Genomic DNA, 21,429 nt, shown 5'->3' with positions numbered 1-21,429 from the left:
GTATAACGTTTCTGTTTACTTTTATTTCAAACATAATCAGGTTTATTGGATTTATTTATTGGGATTTATTGGATTTTGAATAGGAACTCTTTAGAACGGTCAAATTCTTCACTTAGAGGAAATTAGAAACAAAGGATATTTCGTATTCCTTGGTATTTCAACTTGATAACATAACAACACTAATACTGACGTCTCATTGCTTTTTCCCTTCTGTTACCAGTGGTAGTATTTCCCATTACAACTATAAATGTGGTAAACTTGCCAAATGCAAACAGTTTGCTATTAAAGAATGAATGTTTCACATGATACTGTCCAACTTCCTGCATACTTGAATATGTCATAGATTTAAGGAGTCTTTGCTTCTATCATCAAAGAAAAAACGTTAGAAATTAGCAATAATCGTTGCCAAATCCATATCTAATGTTCCCAGTTTTACCACATTTAAAGTAAAGAGCGTATATATTGTAGCAATTGGCATCAATTAAATGTGACTAGAAATGCAATATTTTCGTTGCGCAAAAGCACAGAAATTTGTATACACCTTAACAAAAGAAACTCTTCATCGATTGAGGATATATTTAGTTAGAAAACCTATAAGTATGCCGATAAAATTTTGTTTTGTCGAACGATATCAGAATTCAAATAATAATGATTTATCAGAGGAGAAAAGTTCTGCATAGTTATTACGTGAATATCCCAATATAAAGAAAAGAAGTGCATACTACCCCCTACACACAAACATGCAACATGTTGCTTAAATTAGATTACAAAACAGAAATATAAGGAAAGTTCTAATGCACACAGCAAAGAAAGAAAAGTAAGAGCAGAGACACAAAGTAAATCTTTGATCTATTGAAGAAAGAAATCTTGTTTGTCTCACACAGCGCACAAAGAGAATAAATCCGACTTTGACAAAAGTAACAGCACTTCTTCACTTGTACTACGCAGATAAAGTAAAATATTTTGAAAGGATATTATGTGTCAACTTTAATCTACAAATGTGATGATAGTTGAAAAACATTACTGATCATGAAATGCAGGTGTGAAAATATTCATCGGAGGCATCCTGCTTCTTTAAAATTATCTCGTTAGTTTCCTGAATTATATAAAGATTTGCTAGTTTCGATACTACCACCAGATGACTCTTTAAGAGATATAAATATAGGATCAAGGTGTTTAGATTAATAAACATAATTACATTACGCGTTTTAAGAAAAAAAAAACGTCATCTCATAGTGATATGAGATTTTTCCTGTTAATTAATCTTTAGTTGACAATCCCGTATAAATTATGGCCATCCATTATTAATTACCAATAATAAACATAAGAAAATATTGGATAATTGTTCACCTTGTTACTTTAGAAATCACTCTGCTAACACAAGCTTTTTTTTTTTTTTCAAATTTAGAAATTTATCTTGAAGATGTGAGTAATACATCGTAAGAAACTAGTCGCTTAAACAATTTTATTCTTGATGCTTATTATAAGCGTATTCCGGATAGACCATAATGGATAACTCACACCATGGAAAGGACAGTTTAATCCCATATAAAGTTTCTTCGAATCCCGAGACGAAATTTCAGTCCTGGTCCTTATAATCAAATTAATCCACCCTTCCGACAGCGCTTCAAAATTCCTCATAGAGTCCTGTTGGTATATATTCTCTTCATAGGTGAAACTGCTTATGTAACCTATTACTGTAGCATGTTGGAAAATTTGAAGGAAGCTGTTCTTAAAAACACGGGAGATGCTACCAAATAATGCAATCGTGTTCGAAATCTCAGGCACAGTAACAACAGACCAAGCGGTATGGCAGAGATGCCCAATCCCACCTAGAGATAAGTTGACATTTCCGCTGACTTCGGTGGCATTTCCTATTTTTTGATTTACTAGCAACAACTATCAGAAGCAGCGATTTGAGAATGATATCCAAGATATTTTTGCGGCTAAAACCTAGCGCTATTCATTTAATAATGATTAATAATTCCAAAGATTTTAAAATGTTGTTTCCCATTGTGATATGTTTTTCAACAAGAGTAGTGGGAAATACTTTGAAAAAATAATAAGTAATATTGATTCAAGGCACGTGCATATTACTAAAGAAATAATTGTATTATTGTATTTCTTTAGTAATAAATGGGGTATCGTATCGACTTTATATAACTTTGTAACAGCCCAGAATTCATCTAGGTCTGTTTCCATGACTACTGATGAGATGACCAAAACTAATGATATGTCAACAAAGTTGGTGAATTCGTCTGAAACAGAAGCATAACGTTTCTTTCCCTTTCATCAGACTGTTCTTCATAATAAAGGAAAAATTATCTTTCCTGTTTATCATGTAGAAATGTAAAATCAAATATACGTATGTTAATACCCTTCATTTGCATCTCTGTACACGGAATCCGTCGCATGGTGCGATCACTATTAACACGGTGTACTTACGCCATTAGCGACAACCACAAATTTGCCGGACATGTAGTTATATCTGCAGATTAACACACGGCACGAGCAAACGATGATACTTTTGTCAACGCTGTTTTCAAATATCTCAGATAATTGAGGGATTTCGTGACTACAGGTATGCAGGCCATGCAATCTACGTTGGCTTATCCCTTCCCACCACGGAATTCGAGTTGCATGTCAGACTGACTGTCTAGACGAAAAACACTATCATTGTGATAGCCTGCTTGGCTCGGCTCTAATTTAACTTGCTGAACCATCCTTTGAAAGAGCTCTAAAAGCTTTGTTGTGGGTTTGGCACGAGTCAGAGTGGTGCTATTTTTTAATGTATCCATTTTCCGGGGCAGGATAAGAAAAGAGTTGTATCTGGAAAGTACAACGTCCAGGAAACTCGTAGAATATTTTAGCAATTATGGTATGAAGCGAACTTAGTAACTCTCTCTAGCAGACACACATAACTAATTCTTCATTAAAGTCGCAAGTTATTGTAGCGCCATCTTACGAATATTAACCCAACTATTGCCATACGAACTTTTCTAATTAAAAAACCTGAAGGTTCCACTCCCAATATGTTGTACTTAAAATAAATTTAATTACAAAATTCTTGCTTTTTTTACATGTGGATGGAGTAAGGTAGGAAGAAGATAAACGTGCTGTCTAAGTTGTGCATATTATTATTCCACTTGGTGCACACGTACCAGGGAGGCTCCTTTATCTCACATGAACAGTCTTAAGATAGAAAACTTTTTTTTTTGCTTTTTCTTCTTCTTCTTAATACATCACAGTTCTTTGGGGGAAGGGGGGGGGAAACACAAAGAAAAGAAAATGGACGTAAAATTTAGGCCATGAGTAGCTGTGTTGATGTTGAAGTTCGTGCCATGAATTGTTTAGAGAAATTTGCATAATTAATTTTCCTGTGTTAGCTTGCCGAATAGAGTTTGGAGTGTCATAGAACTGATGCTTAACTGCGTTCACTAGCGAATTTCGCCAAATATAACGCCACTGTAAGTCAAGAACTCTTCCAAAGTATGTACGTGAGGCTCATGCCGATGCTCAAAAAGCTTCAGGATTATTATCAGAGGGCCAAAAGAGAAATCAGTAAAAAAAAACAATTCAGAACAAAACAAAAAACTTCATTAACGTTACTAGTAGTTGTGACCAATGAAAAATTGTGGTGAAAGAAATTGAGTTCAGTTTTCACATTTAGAAAAAACAAGCGTATTTGTTTGAATTGATTACGTTTAGAATAAATAAAAAGTTTCGCTTTATAAATAATTGACTTGTAGTTCTTGATTCTGTTTTATTTTATTTACCCGATGGAAGCGTCCTCTTACGATTTCAACAGAAGACGAAATCTCCGAATATATTTCATGGAGTTTGAAATTTTTGTTGTGGCGTTAGTCGATTAAATCCCAGTGTTGTGAGTTACAAAATAAACGAAAATAAATTCCCCAAGTTTATACGTATTATATTAAATAGAATGTTTAGAATGATCGCAAAATATTACGATTCGACGAAAATGGTACGATTTCAGAAGTCGAGTTTGATTTCCCCCCGTAAAGCAGGTTCTCTCTACAAGCATCCCTGCATTTCAGGGTTCTTACCACTGCAGAAAGCATTCTTCAAATGAAGTTTTGGGAGTGAATTAATGTTCAAATGAATTTGGAATGACATAATAGTCTCGAGAATGAGTTTTATTCAGGAAAATTGCAATTGAATTAAAAATTATAAATAAGTCAAACTAACAAATCGGTATACCTTAAAATAATCATTTAGAGCAAGGACGTCTTTAACGTCTTTAGACGTCTTTTAACGTCTTTTGCATCGTGCAATGTACGATGCGAAAGACGTTACTTTCTATTTCAGTCGGGTGGCCAAAATAGATCGAGAAATTGGTTGTTAGCGGTACTGGCCGTTTTGGAATTACGGCCGAAGCAACGAAGATTACTTAAATCATTTGGCTAGAGTATTTATGCTTGTTAGTTGAAACTTGGTTACCTAAGGAGCTATGGACTCTTCAAGAAACTTGTTTAAAAACACCTGTATATGGTCAAACTATCAAAGAGAAAGAGATGAATGCGCTCCCAAACTAATTCGACATCTATAGTCACGCACACATGTATATTGTGTCATTAATTTTATGGTTGCAAAAATCTATATCTAGACAAACAGAACATCAATGCATCACATTCACTTTTTTTTATGGAAATCGAGAAAAAAAAAACATCTCAAATACACAACCTTCAAACTTCCTAACCCTTTTAATAATACAACAATAATCAATAGTTAGATTTCCTTCTCATTCTTTCCCTTCCTCCATTTTGATTATGTATGACTTGAATTACAATCACTTTGACTTGAAACCAAATCCTCATTCTCGATTTTGCACTGCTGGTTTAGAGAATCATAGACACGTGATGGATGTCAGGAAAAAAAAGATCTTCTGTAAATGGCATTTTTCAGACTTCTACGTTTGTTCGAATTGAAGTTTATACCAATATCTGTTGGAAAATGTATGCTGCTATAATGTATGCGGGACTACTTGCTTCAAAATCGCAGCGCCATCTAGTATTAAAAATTAATTATAACAAGTGTAGTGTTACTTCCCATCCACATTCCACGGTATGTCCTCGCGTTGGCATGAAGGCCACACATCTATATCTCATTCACTTCCTTCTGATTACATGATGACTGTGTCGATTTGCACGTGCATCCAAACATCCTTCCGTTGGGTTGAAGGGGAGGAAGGGGAAAGAAGGTTAATTTAATTAAGCTTTATGAAGTCCGAAGTTGGATAATTGGCGTCCGTACGTTATGCGAGAGCGACCCAATGTCCCGTGTCTATCGATTCCACTTAAAGAGAGAGAGAGAGAGAGAGAGAGAGAGAGAGAGAGAGAGAGAGAGTCGGTGGTGGTGGTAGGGGAGTACAACATATATACACACACATACACGAGTGTAATTGGCCTTTTAATTAATTGTCGCATCTCTCCGTAATTGTATGCGGAAGCGTTACTTTGAGTAATGTTGAGATGGGTGATTTCGTATTTGTAATGAAGCCGCAGATATGAGGAGAAAAGTTGATTGTCCAGTGGAATGCATTTGACAAAGTCGATAAAACGGATTACAATCATTCGCTGCTTTCATATCTGCGAAAGTGTAATTTGGTGCTTCCTGAAATGTAAAATGCGACTTCCGATACTCTTGTAGCTGAAGCCGCATAAAGAACTGACCAGAGTATGGTAATTCTTAGGGAATGGGGGAAAGACGCAGAAATCCCCTCTTAATTAGCGGAACCAACCAGCTGCCTATTAGCAGAAATGTCTTAAATTGCAATTTGTTCCTGATGCTGATTAGGCAACAATAAATTACTAGAAAGATTAAAATATTGATTGGCAAGTAATAATCAGTTTATTGTTGGCGATGGGTGAGAAAATTAGCAAATACATTACGCTAACAATGGACGACAAGTGGAGACCAACATGGTGATTAATTATAAAATTAATAAGCCCGATGAATATATTTACGAATATGTTTATTCGTAAGTGTTTGCCAAAGCGATACTACATGAAATACTTCACAACACGTAATTGAAATTACAATTCAGAATAATATAACGTGTTATTCAAATCTTTTTACGTTACAGATTAGGAATTAGTGATAGCAACATCACCAGAAAATTTAAGTTTGGACTTATTTAAATAATATTGTTAATAAAGGAATTCGATTTTTTTATTGGAAAATGTTGACACGTTGAGAGCCTCTTCTTAGATATGGAAATACTCGTTATTCTTTGTTTTATCTTCGTTTTTTAAATTATTTACTTTGATGGGGCCTCTTTCTGATTTTTTTTTTTTTTTCAATATTCTAACCTACTGTGTTTCGAATTTGGTAAGTTTGGTAAATTTGGTAATTTTGGCTTGTATATATAAGCATTCTGTATGCAACCTTCCGGTCTCGAGCGCCTCATTCGCATAGTCGTGATGATCGTGCAATATTTGGATTTTAGGTCGAAAAAAATTATGTTAGAAAAAGTCCGAATCCCGTTTTGGGTGGGAGGAAAATTAGTAAGATCAGACGCAAATAACATTCCACTTAAAAAGTGATAGAGGGTTCAGATAGAATTACTTACCAATAAAAGCGAACATGTATCAATCATATTGTTAATACCAGAACGAAATATGTGGCTTTCAACTGATATATCACATCATGAGTATAATTTTAGGCAAACATTATTGTTTCCTTAAAATAAATCTATTCATAGAAATGTCGTTTTCTATACAGAAGGATAGCTAAAGGGACTAAAAACGTAACTCGTAGCTTACAATTTTTTTTTCAAACCTAAATAGAAACAAAAAAAAGGTTTACAAAAAAAAACGTGTACACACAATCACTTTTCGCATTTCTAATCCCCAGTTCCTCAAGCAAAGTAACTGTATTCATTAAACCTCCTTCCTCGATCCATCGACGGAACCGCATACTCTCTTTTAAGTATTATTTGAAATTCTGTCGCGGTAAAGAGAACTCAGTACCCTTAAACTCCTGAACACACACAAAGTGATATGCAAAGATAACCGTCCAGATATACTGAGTCAATTAACGCTAATCTGTAGGCAAGTAGCTTTGTATCATCCCTTATAGTAGCAAGGAAATACGAAGAAGATAACAAAGGCGTTTACCCCGCGAAAGAAGAGAGAGTTTTTCACCTCCATGTGACAGCTAAGATTATCTTCTTGGAACACGAACCTCTTATTATGCAAGAACCCGGGTGGCTTTTTCAGTGTGGTTTCATCCCGGACTTTAATTACTCTCTGCAAATGGCTTGCTTAATTCTCTCCGATAACATCCTGTATGCAGTGGTAAGAAAGTTCCAAGGAGATGGTGTGACGTCTTGCAGCTTTAATGGCCTCGCATCGGTATAAACTGTCGGACTTTTTGTACGCCACTAGGGAGCATAAAGAAGCAGCATCAGTCCAATTGAAGCCCTATTACGGCATAAAACCGAATCTTGACGGTTTGTCTTCGTTTTAATGGGCTATTTTACCTCACCCCCGGTTTCTTAGCTCGTGCAGGCAATAAGAAATGCAGCATCGATTAATGGCGCGTGAACTACTCGGTGTGTCTCGCTGCTTTCAGATGTGTATGTGTGTGTGGGGGGGGGGTACTGTTGTTTCGTATGATAGAGCTGAACTAGCAGAGGAGTGTCGGCCTAGGCTACAGAAGCCATAAAACATCCCTTTTATGTGTGTGTGTGTATCAGGAAACAAAAGTAAGATTGCTGTGATGGGAGGAGAAACCCAACGTCAAAACGAAGTGCGGATCGCTGATAACCGTGCATAGCTGAGTGGTGATTTGCACCTCATATACTGAAATTGGTACTTAAATATCTCCTTCAGGTGTTCCCCTGAAGCACGATTTTCTTGTACTGTCTCGTTACTTCGATCAATCTTAAACAACACCTAAAAAGGAATAAAATCCATCACAATGGACTTGATAACATCGTTCGCATATACAATGAAAGCACTGCAACTTTAGTTTTACTCTAAAGTATTCACTCAAATGTGAAAACCAGAAAAATCTTGATCGTTTCTTCACCAAATAGGCGATCTCATTCTCTAGGTATTGATATTACAACTACATTGTCATTTTCGTCTTCCACCGGAGAGTATTTCTCCACGCTCATATTCATTAGTTTATTTATTGGAATTACAAAGACAAAATTCAGAATCACATTTACAAGGATGAACATTAAACGTCTTCATCTGGATGATTATTCAGCTGTTTTAAGTCTTTCCGCAAACGAAACATTCGATTTGGTATTTAATAATTAATCATCCGAATTTCTTAATATTACCACGAACTATATTTATCTTTGATAATTCATACATCGCTCAAATGACTATTTAGCAACCGTGAAGTCTACGTTATCTTCAAAAACTGAAAAACAGCAGTATTCAAGGAACTTTAACAATGTAGTTTAAAAAGGATGCGCTATGATAATAGCTTCTAAAACTGGAAAATCCAATTATTTGGTTCGATTAAAAATATCGAGAGAAGCTATGTTTTTCTGAGAAGCCGCACTGCCTATTGGTTAGGTCCAAACCACTATTATGTTTCAGGCTTCGATTTATCAGTAGATTATTGGAAAAAAAAGAGGTATTAGCCACCATATTACATACCATATGTATTCCATATCTATATTGCTTTATCTTAAGTCACCTTAAAATGGATAATCACAGAAGGTAAGCAGTTCAAATGGCTCGAATTATTACGAGTGATATAAGAAAGAATAAAATTGATTAATTACATCATCAAAGAAGCGCAACCATCTACATTACATTCTTTTACCTCTGATGGCACACATTATCCTATAATCTATTAAATGTATTCTTTATTTCTGTAACCTCTGAGGGAAATTTTTAATAAAGCCTTATGTCCGTGATGAGATTATTTAATCGGAAGTGTTTGTACTCTCTGAAAGAAATGCTTTTATTTGATTCGTTGAAGTTTTCACCTAAGATTTCGTGGGTGGAATAAGAGAGGCAAAATCGGTATCGCATCTGTTCCTAATTTTTAAGATAGTATTTTATATTCTACCTTCATTTCCGTCTGTTGCTGGCTTATTTCAATGGAAATACAAATCGGAGACCTTCGATTTGGCTGTGGCGGCCTTTCTGTTTTGCATTTACAAAATTTTCTCCTTTCTTTACCGAGACGTTGGAAGATTAAGGGTGGAAGAGGATCGTTTGCTCATCCAAATATTTTAATATTTTATGAAACAATATTTTCACGTCTGCTTCGAGAGCTCTTTTTCTCCATATTTTTAAAACAAACACACTCAGATGGTGTACGATAGCTAAACGCCTTATTATCCCCCTTCCTCGTATGTCACTGATATCTTGTGGGGAAAGCAATCATACCCCGGTCGATATATATATATGGTGCAATAAGAAACCCAGTTCATGTACCAATCATCGAAAGCCACGCCATGTGAATTTAGAATTGAAGTGGGCTTCTTAAATTTGCAAAATAATAATAAAAAAAAAACTGCGAGTTCGTATAGAAAAATCCGGAAGTGTTCGCAGATACGCCGCTCAGCAACGTTTTTCTTTTTTTTTCTCTTTCTCTCTTTTTCTGTATCCCGTGTCTGCATCACACATCCCAGATGAAGTTCATCTTTTTATGCAGGCTCAAGGAGGAATGAGATTTAGATGAAAGTTATGAATAATTCGCAAAGCCGAGCGCAGTGGCACAAAAGGAAAAGAAAGGAAAAAAACTCGAGACATGAGCATGAATAGATGAATGTGTTAGTGTTGTCGAGTGGAAAGATGAGAGAGAGAACTGTGCGATTGTTTTCCGGGATACGTGACGAGCGAGATGCGGGAGATTGGAATTCGGAATTACTGCTACCCGTTATGCGCAACGCTGTAGAATTTGGCGAAAGTTGACGATTCAGGTGAGAAAACACCTGGCTAAAGGTGGGGAGGAAAATAAAGCAAAGGAATGGCACGTGAGCGGGTTTGCCGAAGCATGATGTTTAAGGGGATTTGCTACGTGGGAACCGGAAACACGATACATTTTCAATCCAGGAAAATAAGCTATGCAGCGCTGGGAAAGACGTGGGAGTCAGCAAAACTTACCACCACTGCAGCAGGGATTACGAAAGGGGAGTAGACAGACAAAAAAAAAACCCTTTTGCTACCCAGCTCGAGCAACGGAAAAATCACATGATTCAAAGAAGTTCAGGATAACAATTTGTTTATTTTATATTTATCTCAACATTCAATGGAATTATAAATATCAGCTTGGGAACTTTCTTGCTTGTGCTTTCGGACGAACAAAGTGTAAGTGGAAACCCTCACATGCTTATAAATTATCGCCTGAAATTCGCCGCAGCTGTCAAAGTTTCGTGCCCGATGTGACGGACATTGAGCGCACTGTGGAAAATGATCACCCAAACTTTGTTTGCAGAGAGAAATGAATTATAAGCGGGCTCAGTTTCTCTCCTGTAATCATAGCCTAATAAGCTACCTGTCTATCCTTTAATATTCCTTACTTTCCATCGCTGGAGAGAGAGAGAGAGTCGAGGCATGGAAACGCTATACGGTATGCAAGATCCATATGATTATCATTGACATATTAGCGGCGAACACGCCACATGAAAGTGCTCCTACTGTTCGAAAAGACTTCGTGACGTTGCGCTGGTTAATAATTCGGTAACAAGTAATCAGCTAATCAATGAGACTTTGTCCTTTTAAGAGAAGCGTATTATTAAAGGATTGGAATCTGAAGAGGACGGGAATTGAAACATAATATGCTTGAGGAACTGGATATCAATATTGAGCAACATCGCTCAGCGTTGATAATGTTTCAGATGCTCAATAAGAAACCACTTCCTCTTGTTATGGATAATTATGGATAATGAGTTATTACTTTAGACCATTTGTACTTCAAAGTGAATTACCTTTTTGCTTAAAGCGAAACCCTAAATTTAAAAAAAAATACTTTCGTCAGATGTCGATAGAGGGACGTGTCACTCGTGGTCCCAAATCAAACATCGCCTAAAAAAGATGTGAGATACTAGTGCAGCATGATTTCAGAGAGGAAGGGTGTGATGCATCGTGATATGAAAAAGGGATGTGAGAAATGCTGCCAAAACATTATGAGAAACAGATGTGAGAAAAACAGGCGAAAATTCACATGAAAAAGGATGTATGCATGTTACGGTTTCCAATATGATTTGAGAAAGGAATGGGAAAAACGCGTGCAGTTTGGTTGAAAAGTTGTGAGAAAGGATGCAATTTGATATGAAAAAAAGGTCTTGTGAGAAAGGATTCCAACATGCCAGAGAAATGGTTTGCAATGTTCCTTTAAGGAAATACAAGTTCGCGGCAGGAATCCTTTTTAATAAGGGATAACATATTTGAAAAATTTCCCAATATATTTCTTCTGTTTTGTTTAGATTATTTTGGATTTAAACAACGCAGTTGAGTTCATGAAGTAAGTATATTTTATCCGTTAATATTATTCATGTTTATCAGTTAGTTTGTATGTTTATGTGAGTAGAAATTTCAGTTTTTCAGGAGGAAAATGCAGACATTGTCTTATCAAAGTGGATAAATTCATTGAAAGCTGGTTATGAAAATTCCTGGTGTGATTCGAACCCAGGACTTTCTTACCAAAGGACGTGTGTCTTCACACTACGCTAAGATCATGCTTGCTTTCTCAACAGGAAGAGTATATCATTATTTGCTTTACACAGGTAGTAAGTACGCGCGCGCGCGCACACACACACACACAAATTCCCGCACATCACGAATATTTAATATCGTAACAAAATGCAGTATTATTCTGAAACTTATCGAAAAAAATATTTCCTTTCCGTATAATATTTTGAAATGAATTAATCAGTTCGCACCAAAATTTCCCTTAGATGCTAAATCATTTTTTTTTAAATTTCAAATAAACATTTCCGCCTATCGGTTGAAATGTTGCATAAAGACCTCAGCTAGAAATTATTTTAAATTCCCTCTATATTTACGAAAAAATATTTCCATTTTATGAAATCAATTCCCACCTTTAAAAATAAATCCTTTCCAAGTTCAACACGAAGCAGATATTCGGAAATTATTAGCATTACAAGCGACTCTAATATTTTGGAATTATTGTATTTAGTTGACCTCAGAGGCAAAGCTTTCCCACGTGCAGGAACATCCGAAGGGAATTTTTGGTTTCATTTCCTGTGAGGACAAACGCATCCTTACTTCCTCTTGAAGTTTTGCGACTTTTCTATTATTTTCTTTCTTTCTCTTTTCTTTTCTATTTAATTTTTTTATATTTTTAATAGCTTTACATGAAATTTTCAAAGAGCTCTATCGCAAAAGAAATGGCTAACTTTCAGGTGCTAAAAGGAATTATCAACGCTTCTTAGATTTATAATAAAGAATTGAAATAAATGATACGGGAGTTTCATTAATCATTTTCTGACTGACTCGTTACGAGGAACCGACCAGCTTTAGCTTTACAGAGGACTCTCACTTATGTTTTTCAGCAATATATTTTTAGAAGTTCATTTTTCTTAATACGGTTTGGAAACATGGCAGAGGTTATGTAATTTAAACATTTTACATTCCCTTGATAGACATGATATGAATTATAAACTGAGCTAGCAATTTATCTAAGGAAGTGTAATGTTTTTGAGCCGAGAGTGTGGTGTTTTAGGTAAATTCGATTGATTGTAGAGCACCGTATTTATTCTTTCGTAGAAGGTTTGTTGCAATGTGTGTAATTTATAACTAGACTGATACCAGTTGCCATCATGTGGTATACATTTTCCAGCGTGAATTTTAAAAAATGCCATCACCAAGCGAAGAAGGAACCGACCTTCGAACAATTGATGTACAGCCGGTATTCATCATCCATCCATAAACTGATGTCGATCGCATGTAGGGTGTTTTAGGTAAGAATTAATATAGCAAATGTGGTTGAGGTCTCCTGATTTTTTTTTTTTCATTTCTGGCACACGTTTCTTTCTTCTTACTTTACTAGTTATGTCTTGCCAACTAATGGTTCCGGAAGACTGATAGAATGAGTTTAATAAGCAAGTACCTTAGCAGAGAAGAAGGAAGCCCATCTGTTTGATTAATCGCTAATAAAATGGATTCGCAAGTAGATGTCAAAGTTGGTACGCATTTGCTTGCTTGAATAAATTCATCCATCCCACCCACCCACCCCTGTTTTTATCAGAAATTACATTTTGCTGCAGAGTCACCGATTATGCCATGTTATTAAAAAAGAGACGGCATTGTCGCTTTGCTGAAGTTGGTCCTTGCTCGCAGTTCTCCCCGTCGTGTGCCCCCCCCCCCCAGTCTCCGTATGGTTACTAAATCGAGATGAATGGATATTAGCAATGGTTGTAATTGGATGGTTGTGCGATTCTTCCCACAACAACAACTATGTTTTTTTTATTTGCAATCACTTTTCGCTTTTCCATGACCCTTTGATCTTTCTTGAATGTAATTTACGAAATGGAAAAAAGTAATCTTGCTAAGCGACTTGGCATTCTAATAGGATTTAAAAGATTCTGTTTCTCCTCTTCTTGGGAGATTCGTATAAGCATTTGGCTTCCTTAATTGAAGATTCCTATTTTATTCATTGTCTCGATAGCATTTGTTCCATGAAAAAAATATATTCTGGAGATCTGTGGTAATATTTGTAATTATTAAGTGCTCGTTCCTGCTTCCACTTCCGACTTTAGTAGACCTTCGATGCCTCATTCTTGAAGATTATTTTTTAGTTTAAAATCAGAAAGGCAATTTTCATTTTTCCTTCATACGTCATATCTATAAAAAGCGTGTAGGATAAAAAAAATGTAATAAAATGCACGCAGAAATATCATTAACCAGAGAGTTCATTTATTCTTTTTCACTCAACGCACAATAATGAGTTTGTCAGGGGCGGAAATCAATAAATGTCAAAGGTGAAAAGTAACCACAATGTACGAAGTCGCATTTGGAGTACACACCCTTGTAACCCGATCTTTCACAATCTCCTTCAACTGCGTCCCCTCCCTCCCTTGCATTGGGGAAGTGTCCGTGGGCACCAGACCGACTAGTCTCCGCAAAAGTGTTCCAAGCTGACTTTATTAATAGTGGTGCAGATGATAAATGACCAGTTGACCTCCCAAGTATCTGTGACACTTTTGTCAGAGCCAGTCTGATGTAGCTACCGCTCTATTACACTTCTGCTGACATACACACAAAGAGAGATCCGCTAAGATTTCACGATAATGTCGTTCTGCTACAAGAAATTAATCCTTCTACATGACTTTGTTATCGCTGTACATCACTACGGCTATCAAAAGTGCTTTTTATATCTCCATTTGCCGAAGTGCAGAATTAAGATACATAACTTCCACCCGAATCTCCATTTACTATCTGTACAGAGTGAGTTCCGTTTTCTGACAGAACATCTCTCTCTCCTTCTTATAAAAGAGATTTTTCTGAGACTGCATATATCAGCCCACTAATAATTATAAATGACTTAAGTAACGACTCATCTTTTATTAACAAACTTCATTGCGCAGTTGGTCAATTCTCCGTTTTCATGCATCAAAGAGGGTTTAAGTGATTCATTCATTAGCGAGAGATACGAATATTTATACAGGAGTAGAGCGGCTGGAAATGCCAAGACGACAGTTAATTTTCAGCGGGCACCCAGACAAATGATTTCCTAAATGCCCAGAGGTTAGGGTTAATTGATTTGAGTGGAGGAAGTCTATGCTGGGAAAGTTAACAGAAACATTTGAAATATGAGCTTCATAATCCACTCTGAAACCAGGCGATGCAAATATTTAAGGTTTACTCGAACGCCATACATCTCCAAAATTATTAATTTTCTTAGTTGTACTAGAGATCTGATTAAAATTAACTGCTGGTGTTTGTCAGCTTGCATTCTGTCGATTATTAAAATTGTTTCTTTTTCTTCTTTGTTTCTTTCTTTTCAAATGCATTAATAATGATTTTTCTATAGAAATCAAGAATAATACACTACGAAACTATGAAATTATTTTTATTGAAATAATGAATTACATAACTTGTTTAATGTTACAAAATAAACTTAATAAAAATGGTGAAAGAATTGAATGAATATTTGGATTATTTCGTGAAGTCTGGTTCAACATGTACATCATATAGAATACATAGTTATGTAAGATGATTATCCACTATTAAATTCAGTTATCGCAAGAGTAGTTCGGGTGACCTTTTTTATAACAATTCATAGATGACTGTTTGAAAACCAAGTGCCTGGATTGATTTAACTAAGTATAAATCAGGAATAATATTATATTAGCAAAAAGCCTTATGGAGGTGGATGTCTCAAAAAGCAGTAGTAGCATAAATAAATAAGTAAACATAAGGATTAAGCCAATTCCAACTTATTATTATTATACGCACACCTTCATGGAGTCCGAAGACTCATCGCCGGAGACCCAATCTATCCGCACAATTTATCATACCTCTTCTTGAACCCGTTAAGAGACAAAGCTAAATAGGATTAATATTCTTTGTTCTAGTTTCACCCTGTGACCATGCTGATGCAGTGTTAACTTATATTTGTATAATTAAACATTACAAACACAATAAAATTTGATGTATCAAACATTTAATTAAAGTATGTTAACCTGAAGCGGTTTATAGCACTTTGTAATTTGATGAAGTAAATACCGAAAAGCCTTCCAAACAGAGGGCAACTTAGAATAAAAATTACTTTTGATAAATTACGCATTAAATGCAAATTAAAATTTCTACTTATTGTCAGTGAACTGGATTATTGTTGGTGAAGTGAAAAAATTCTTGATTTGGTATGTGATTTTTCTGTTCACATTTCATATGGAATGTCATGATACTTCTTTCTATGACTCTTCATTGGAAAATTATAATTTAGTGACTTAAGATCAGCTATGAAGGCAATCAAAAATGGCTATACCAAGTTCACACAAGACACCCATAAACTCTTAAATCAACTAAAGTGTTTAGGAAAAAGTTGCATTTTACAATGGATTCCTGCTCATGTAAGCATTGATTACAATGAAACAGCTGATAAATTAGCAAAAAAGGCCAGAAAACTCAACCAAGAAACTCACATGATAACTCTTGATGATGCTAACGCACTAGCAAAAGCTAAACTAATTCCACTGAAATCAGTGATAAAACATCAAATTCCCGAAATCAATGCTGACAGAAAGACCTCTTCCACCACGATAGTAAGACTACGAACAGGACATTATAGAAGAACTACAACAACTGCCCCAATACTGAACTGACACCAAGCAATTACAGCAGCATTGCAAGAAATAGATCCTAATCCTGAACAACAGCTCTATACAAACAAAATCATCCACATAGCCAAAGCAGTTCAAGGAGCATATGGAAATCTAAGACTCTTCAAAGGACAAGACAACAACACGATATCATGATACTTCCTTATGAAAGACACTTCCATAATTCATATGGAAGTATCAAGAGCTTTCCTTATTTTGAGATCATCACGGCAGAAGGTAAGTTCGGTAAGAGTAATTTTGTTGTTTGTGTGATAATTTGTCTGATAAAAGGAATCTTCTTCTTCTTCTACGCGTTATTTCCGCTTCCTATGCAGGGTCCGCGTGTTACTTTTAGATGCGACTTCTTGTTAGTACTACTCCCAACCGACCCGTCGCCTGGTCTGCCGCTGGGGTGGGGGGGAAATATTTTTGACTGTAGAGGCGTATGTTCACGGGGCCGGTTTGCCTGCTTGCGGGATGAAAAACGCCAGATAAACTGGCGGAAAAAACCCTACTGACCGCGCCCAAGACCGGCTAACTTGGCTATGCCTGATAAAGATCATCAAATTCCTCACGTCTATAACGGGAATCGAACCTGGGACACTCCTTCCCCAGGCATAGGGTTGCGAAGCGCAAAGCCACTAGGCTAACCGCGCGGTGTCTGATAAAAGGAATAAGATGAGGAATTTATAATAAACAATAATTGATGTTCAGAAGCAAACAGAGCAGAATATCTGTTCAATAAGAGAGTAGGCGAAGCAATAAATGAGAAAGAAAGCACTAGACAATTTGACTCCTGCACTTATTCAAATATTGAGTGATTTCTACTGAGCGGAAATCAGATTGACTAATACTTCCCTCCCCCTCTCTCTCTCTCTCTTAGAGCCTCCCTAGTTCATGAAGAACCTTTATCAGGGCTTTTCAAATGAAGGTGAGCAGGAATTTTTCATCTCGCAAGCAGACTTTGCGAGATGAAAAATTAGATGAACGCAATTAACAGACATAATACTCGGGCCTTATAGCCTGAGTTGCTTTGACCGTAAATCCAAACAAACCTCTCTCTCTCTCTCTCTCTCTCTCTCCCACACACACACACATACTACTTCTGTCTGCCTCTCTATTTGGAACAAACCCATATCATCAACATTCCCCACACCCTTCTTTGTCCTACATTTTCAGCGCAATTTACTTAAAATGATAAAAGAGTTTTTGTGGTTCTGATAGGGAAATATGAGGGAAAATTAATATGATGCAAATTTAAATTAAATGGAGAAGGAAAGAATGTTGATTTCTTTTTTTTTTTTTTTTGTATATTTCGGTAAGATGTTAATCGTTTCTAAAGAGTTCTCATCACCATACACAAAACCGACCACTGAAGTTGTTGTTGCACGTAAACTGTGTTCTAGTGAACTGAGTCTTATGTGACAGTAACAAAACGGATTTTAATTTCCGTCAGTCAAGCCAGTTTCTCCCACCCCGCACTTCATCCCTGTGTCCTGCAGCGCAGTTTTACAAAAGCGAAAAATAAGCGATTGGACTTACATCTACATTGACGCCTTGCAGTGCGAAGAACTGTCCTGGGGGCCTGTCTCGAGGCACGTAGCGGAAGAATTCGATTTCGTCTCGGTACCATTTGATGGAGTAAAGAGTGTCATCCTCCAAATCGTAACGACAGGTCAGCTGAATGCCTTTCCCGACCGCCACATTCGCAGGCACATTTAGCGATACTAGCCTGAGGCTGAGAACACCTGAAAGAGAAAGAAAGGCTGCTGGAATCGAAGAGAGAAAGAAAGGTAGAAGGTTTCAACATCTTTCACAAGAAGTAAACAAACTTGAGATCACAGAAATTAAAACGCGATCCGATCTACCCTGAAGAATTCGTTTTCTTGATATTCCAGAAACTGCAGATATTTAGGAAGAGCTATGATAAGAATATTTTTGATATATATTCAAACTGTATTTTTTAAAATAAATAAAGTCTTAAAGCCTAAACCAACTGAAACAGAGATCGAAAAATATCATGTGAATGTACGTTTATGTAAAATCTATTTTTATAAATAAGAAAAAAACTCATGTGAAATATATTTTATCTACATAAATATCGTATTTTATGCTTTACTGTTAATGTTGCTATTTAGATTATTGTCAGATCGGTAATTTTTACATTTCAAGCTTATTAAAGGATTACTATTATTACTATAACTTTATTCACACAATTAAAACGCAGCCAAAATAAGATATCCAAACAACAATTTGACTGATAATACAAAGCAATTCAGATTCAGAATCTAAGAATAGCCTGTCAGTTAGCATCTTAAAATATGGATTGTCATCATCATAACACTAATTACGGGTATAGATCACATTGGTCTGTTCGGTCTCATTATCCATGCAATATTCTTTTTTGAGGTCTACCCTGCCTTCTCTTTCCAATATGGATTGTTAATGTTTTTTTTTTTTTTGGATCATATGCGGTTAATTAGTTGGTGTTTGATTCTTGTAAATAACTGGAAACTTTATTTGAAATTTGAGCAAGTGCACCGATAATAATTGAGATGACTTTGTTGTTTGACTTTTTCCAGCTTTATCCAGTTCTTTGTTATTAAAGTTGTTATTATTAGTGGGTATTGCAATGTCAATAATCTAAACTAGTCGATGTTCAATTGTGATGTCGGGTCTGTTGTGTTGTGTTCCAAAGAGCCGATTAGTTTGTATTTTAAAGTCCCAGGGAATTTTTGCTATTTCGTTTTCCAATACTGTACCAATTTTATGCTGCTACCAGCGTATAAGTAGGAAAAGAATATTTTTTTTGCATACACACCAATGAATTATTTTGGACACTTGATCATGGTGACATTTGTAATCAGTATGGGCCATCTTACTGCAGGCACTGATCAGATGTTCTTCAGTTTCATCATTATTATTATTATTTGACACCTGCAAGGAGTCTAAGACTCATCGAGGGAGGGCGACTACTCTCCAGCTCTCCGTCTCCACCACTCAACATCATCCACCAGCCGCAACATCTACACATCAACGCCATCTACTGGCCACTATCACCACCACCACAACTAGTATTTTTCACAGATAATCACAAACATCCATACCATGGCGGGATTCGAACCCGCAGTTTATTGACTGGAGATCGAATACGCTAACCACTCGGCCTGGTTGGCCGAGTGGTTAGCGTATCGTTTGTTTTCAAATAATCGATTTGTAAATTCAAAATATCGCCTCATACCAGTCTATACTCAATGCCGAGAATGAATGTGTTGATCCTAATAAAACTACCTCCAGTTAATAAGAAACTATTAAGAAATGCAAACTGTTATTCTGAAGGCTACACTGCTTGTTGTATACTATATTGTTGTTTACCTCATAGATTATAGTTTATATAATTAAATTAATTATAATAAGTATAGAGTAAATCAAATGCCAAGTGCACGCATTCTAATTTATTTACCATTATCCCATCATTGACTATTTTAGTGAGGCAGAGTTTTTTTGGTATAGCGAATAATATAGTATTCTAAAGATTAACTCGTAAGTTGGCCAATTAGCAGATACGTATTTAACTTCTGAATAGCATTAGCATAAATGTATTCATTTCGCGCACCATTAATTTCATAATATTGCAGAAGGAATATAAATTAAGATTATTTTACAACTAATGCTCTTAAACTTCTAATACAAAAGGCAGGCTGACGAAATTAGATTTATCGTAAAAAAACAGTGACAGCTGGGAACGTGCATATCACTCCATCTGGTGGTTAATAGCTTAAACTGGCGAATACTTTAAATGATAAGTAGCCGTGTTCGGTTTCATGCAGTAAAGCCTCACTAACCCAACTGCGAAACTATCATAATGGGAAAGGTTGTCTGTGACGTCATAGAGCTCATATGAAAGTAATTTAAGGTGGCAGTTTATGAGCACAAAGCCTTCGGTTGCCTTAATGGTTTACTCAAGTTTATGACCGCACAATTCCACCTAGTGGGCTAACATCGTTTTATTCGAAACCATAAAGAGTGACATGAGCCGACGGTTTTTATAAAAGACCTTTAATATTGACATTTAGCATAGGGATGCTTAATAATTCTGTACGTCGGCTGTTTATTAGGGTTTAAAACATTTCACATATTGTCACACATCTGTGCTTTCCATCTTCTGAATTGAGTTATTAGATGTATGATCTAATAAAAGAGTGCTAAGAAATCTTGCTAGCTGGAGATGGTGGGCTTCATAATAGCTTCATAAATTTACTCTCTGAAAGGGGAAATATTTCTTAGCTTTATGGGAAAATTCTGTAAGAAAAACCATTTGCTGCTCTTTTCAATTCTATTTTTAACCGAATAAAGTTCTGATCGTACGTTTGAAAATGTTAAAGAAATTGCACCGAAGTGTATTTTAAATCTTATGCATCCAGAAATATACTTTCGAAGTGCGGTAAGAAATCAAATTTATTAATGTCTTAGCATGAGCAATTTGTGGGCTCTTAGGAGAAATAATTTAAACAGCTGACTCGATGGCAATTTGCTTTTGCAAATCCAATAATAGTATACTGAACATAAGAATGAAGGCTGAATGTCAAATCAAGGACTTGACGATCAGGGCAGTTGTAGTTTAGTTTTGCTGCGCTTGTGTTCATGGACATCATAAAGTTGAAGGGTGTATGAAGGGCTTTCAAAAAAAAAAAAAAAAAAAAACGGTTCATCAGATTTGTCAATGAATTAATTGAGACTGCGAGAGAAAGGCAAAATGCAAGCCGGATGATGTCTGAGTTACAGACTATACAGCTCCTAAAAAATCTGTTTTGAAAAAGGAAGGAACACTTACAACAGCTTTTTCAAATGAAGAAAATAACAGGGCTCATGCAGTGTAGATGAATGAAGACTCCTACTCCCAGAAATTCGGCTTTTTGTTAAGCAGTTAAATTGTCCGAACACATAGCAATAGGATTAATGCGAGAGGATTAATTGCCCAATCATGGCATTAATTAGATTCATGAAAGGCAATTACTTAAGTGAAAAGTGAGTCTACGACTTTAGTGAAGGCTGGTATGAGAATTAATCAAGTCCTTGTCTAGTCGCATTTGAAATATTTTCTTTCGGAAGCCATATCGATTGTGTTGATCTTCTCCATCGATGAA

At 36.0% G+C, this 21,429-nt stretch overlaps 1 protein-coding gene across 1 annotated transcript in view; it reads right to left on the bottom strand.

The window, feature by feature from the left end:
- Positions 1 to 21,429, bottom strand: part of LOC150094044 (uncharacterized) — a 201,532-nt gene that overhangs the window by 12,856 nt on the left and 167,247 nt on the right. Inside the window, exon 2 of the mRNA XM_090412976.1 lies at positions 17,825 to 18,030. Within this exon, the coding sequence (XP_090269102.1) occupies positions 17,825 to 18,030 (206 nt within the window). The remainder of the gene's footprint in view (positions 1 to 17,824; positions 18,031 to 21,429) is intronic.

Source organism: Typopeltis vanoorti, chromosome 23 (genome assembly GCF_054136105.1).
Source record: "Typopeltis vanoorti isolate ZY-2024b chromosome 23, IOZ_Tvanoo_1.0, whole genome shotgun sequence".
In the NCBI taxonomy this organism is placed as follows: Eukaryota; Metazoa; Arthropoda; class Arachnida; order Uropygi; family Thelyphonidae; genus Typopeltis; species Typopeltis vanoorti.
Note: the sequence above shows the minus strand (reverse complement) of the source record. Positions and strands in the feature narration are given on the sequence as shown.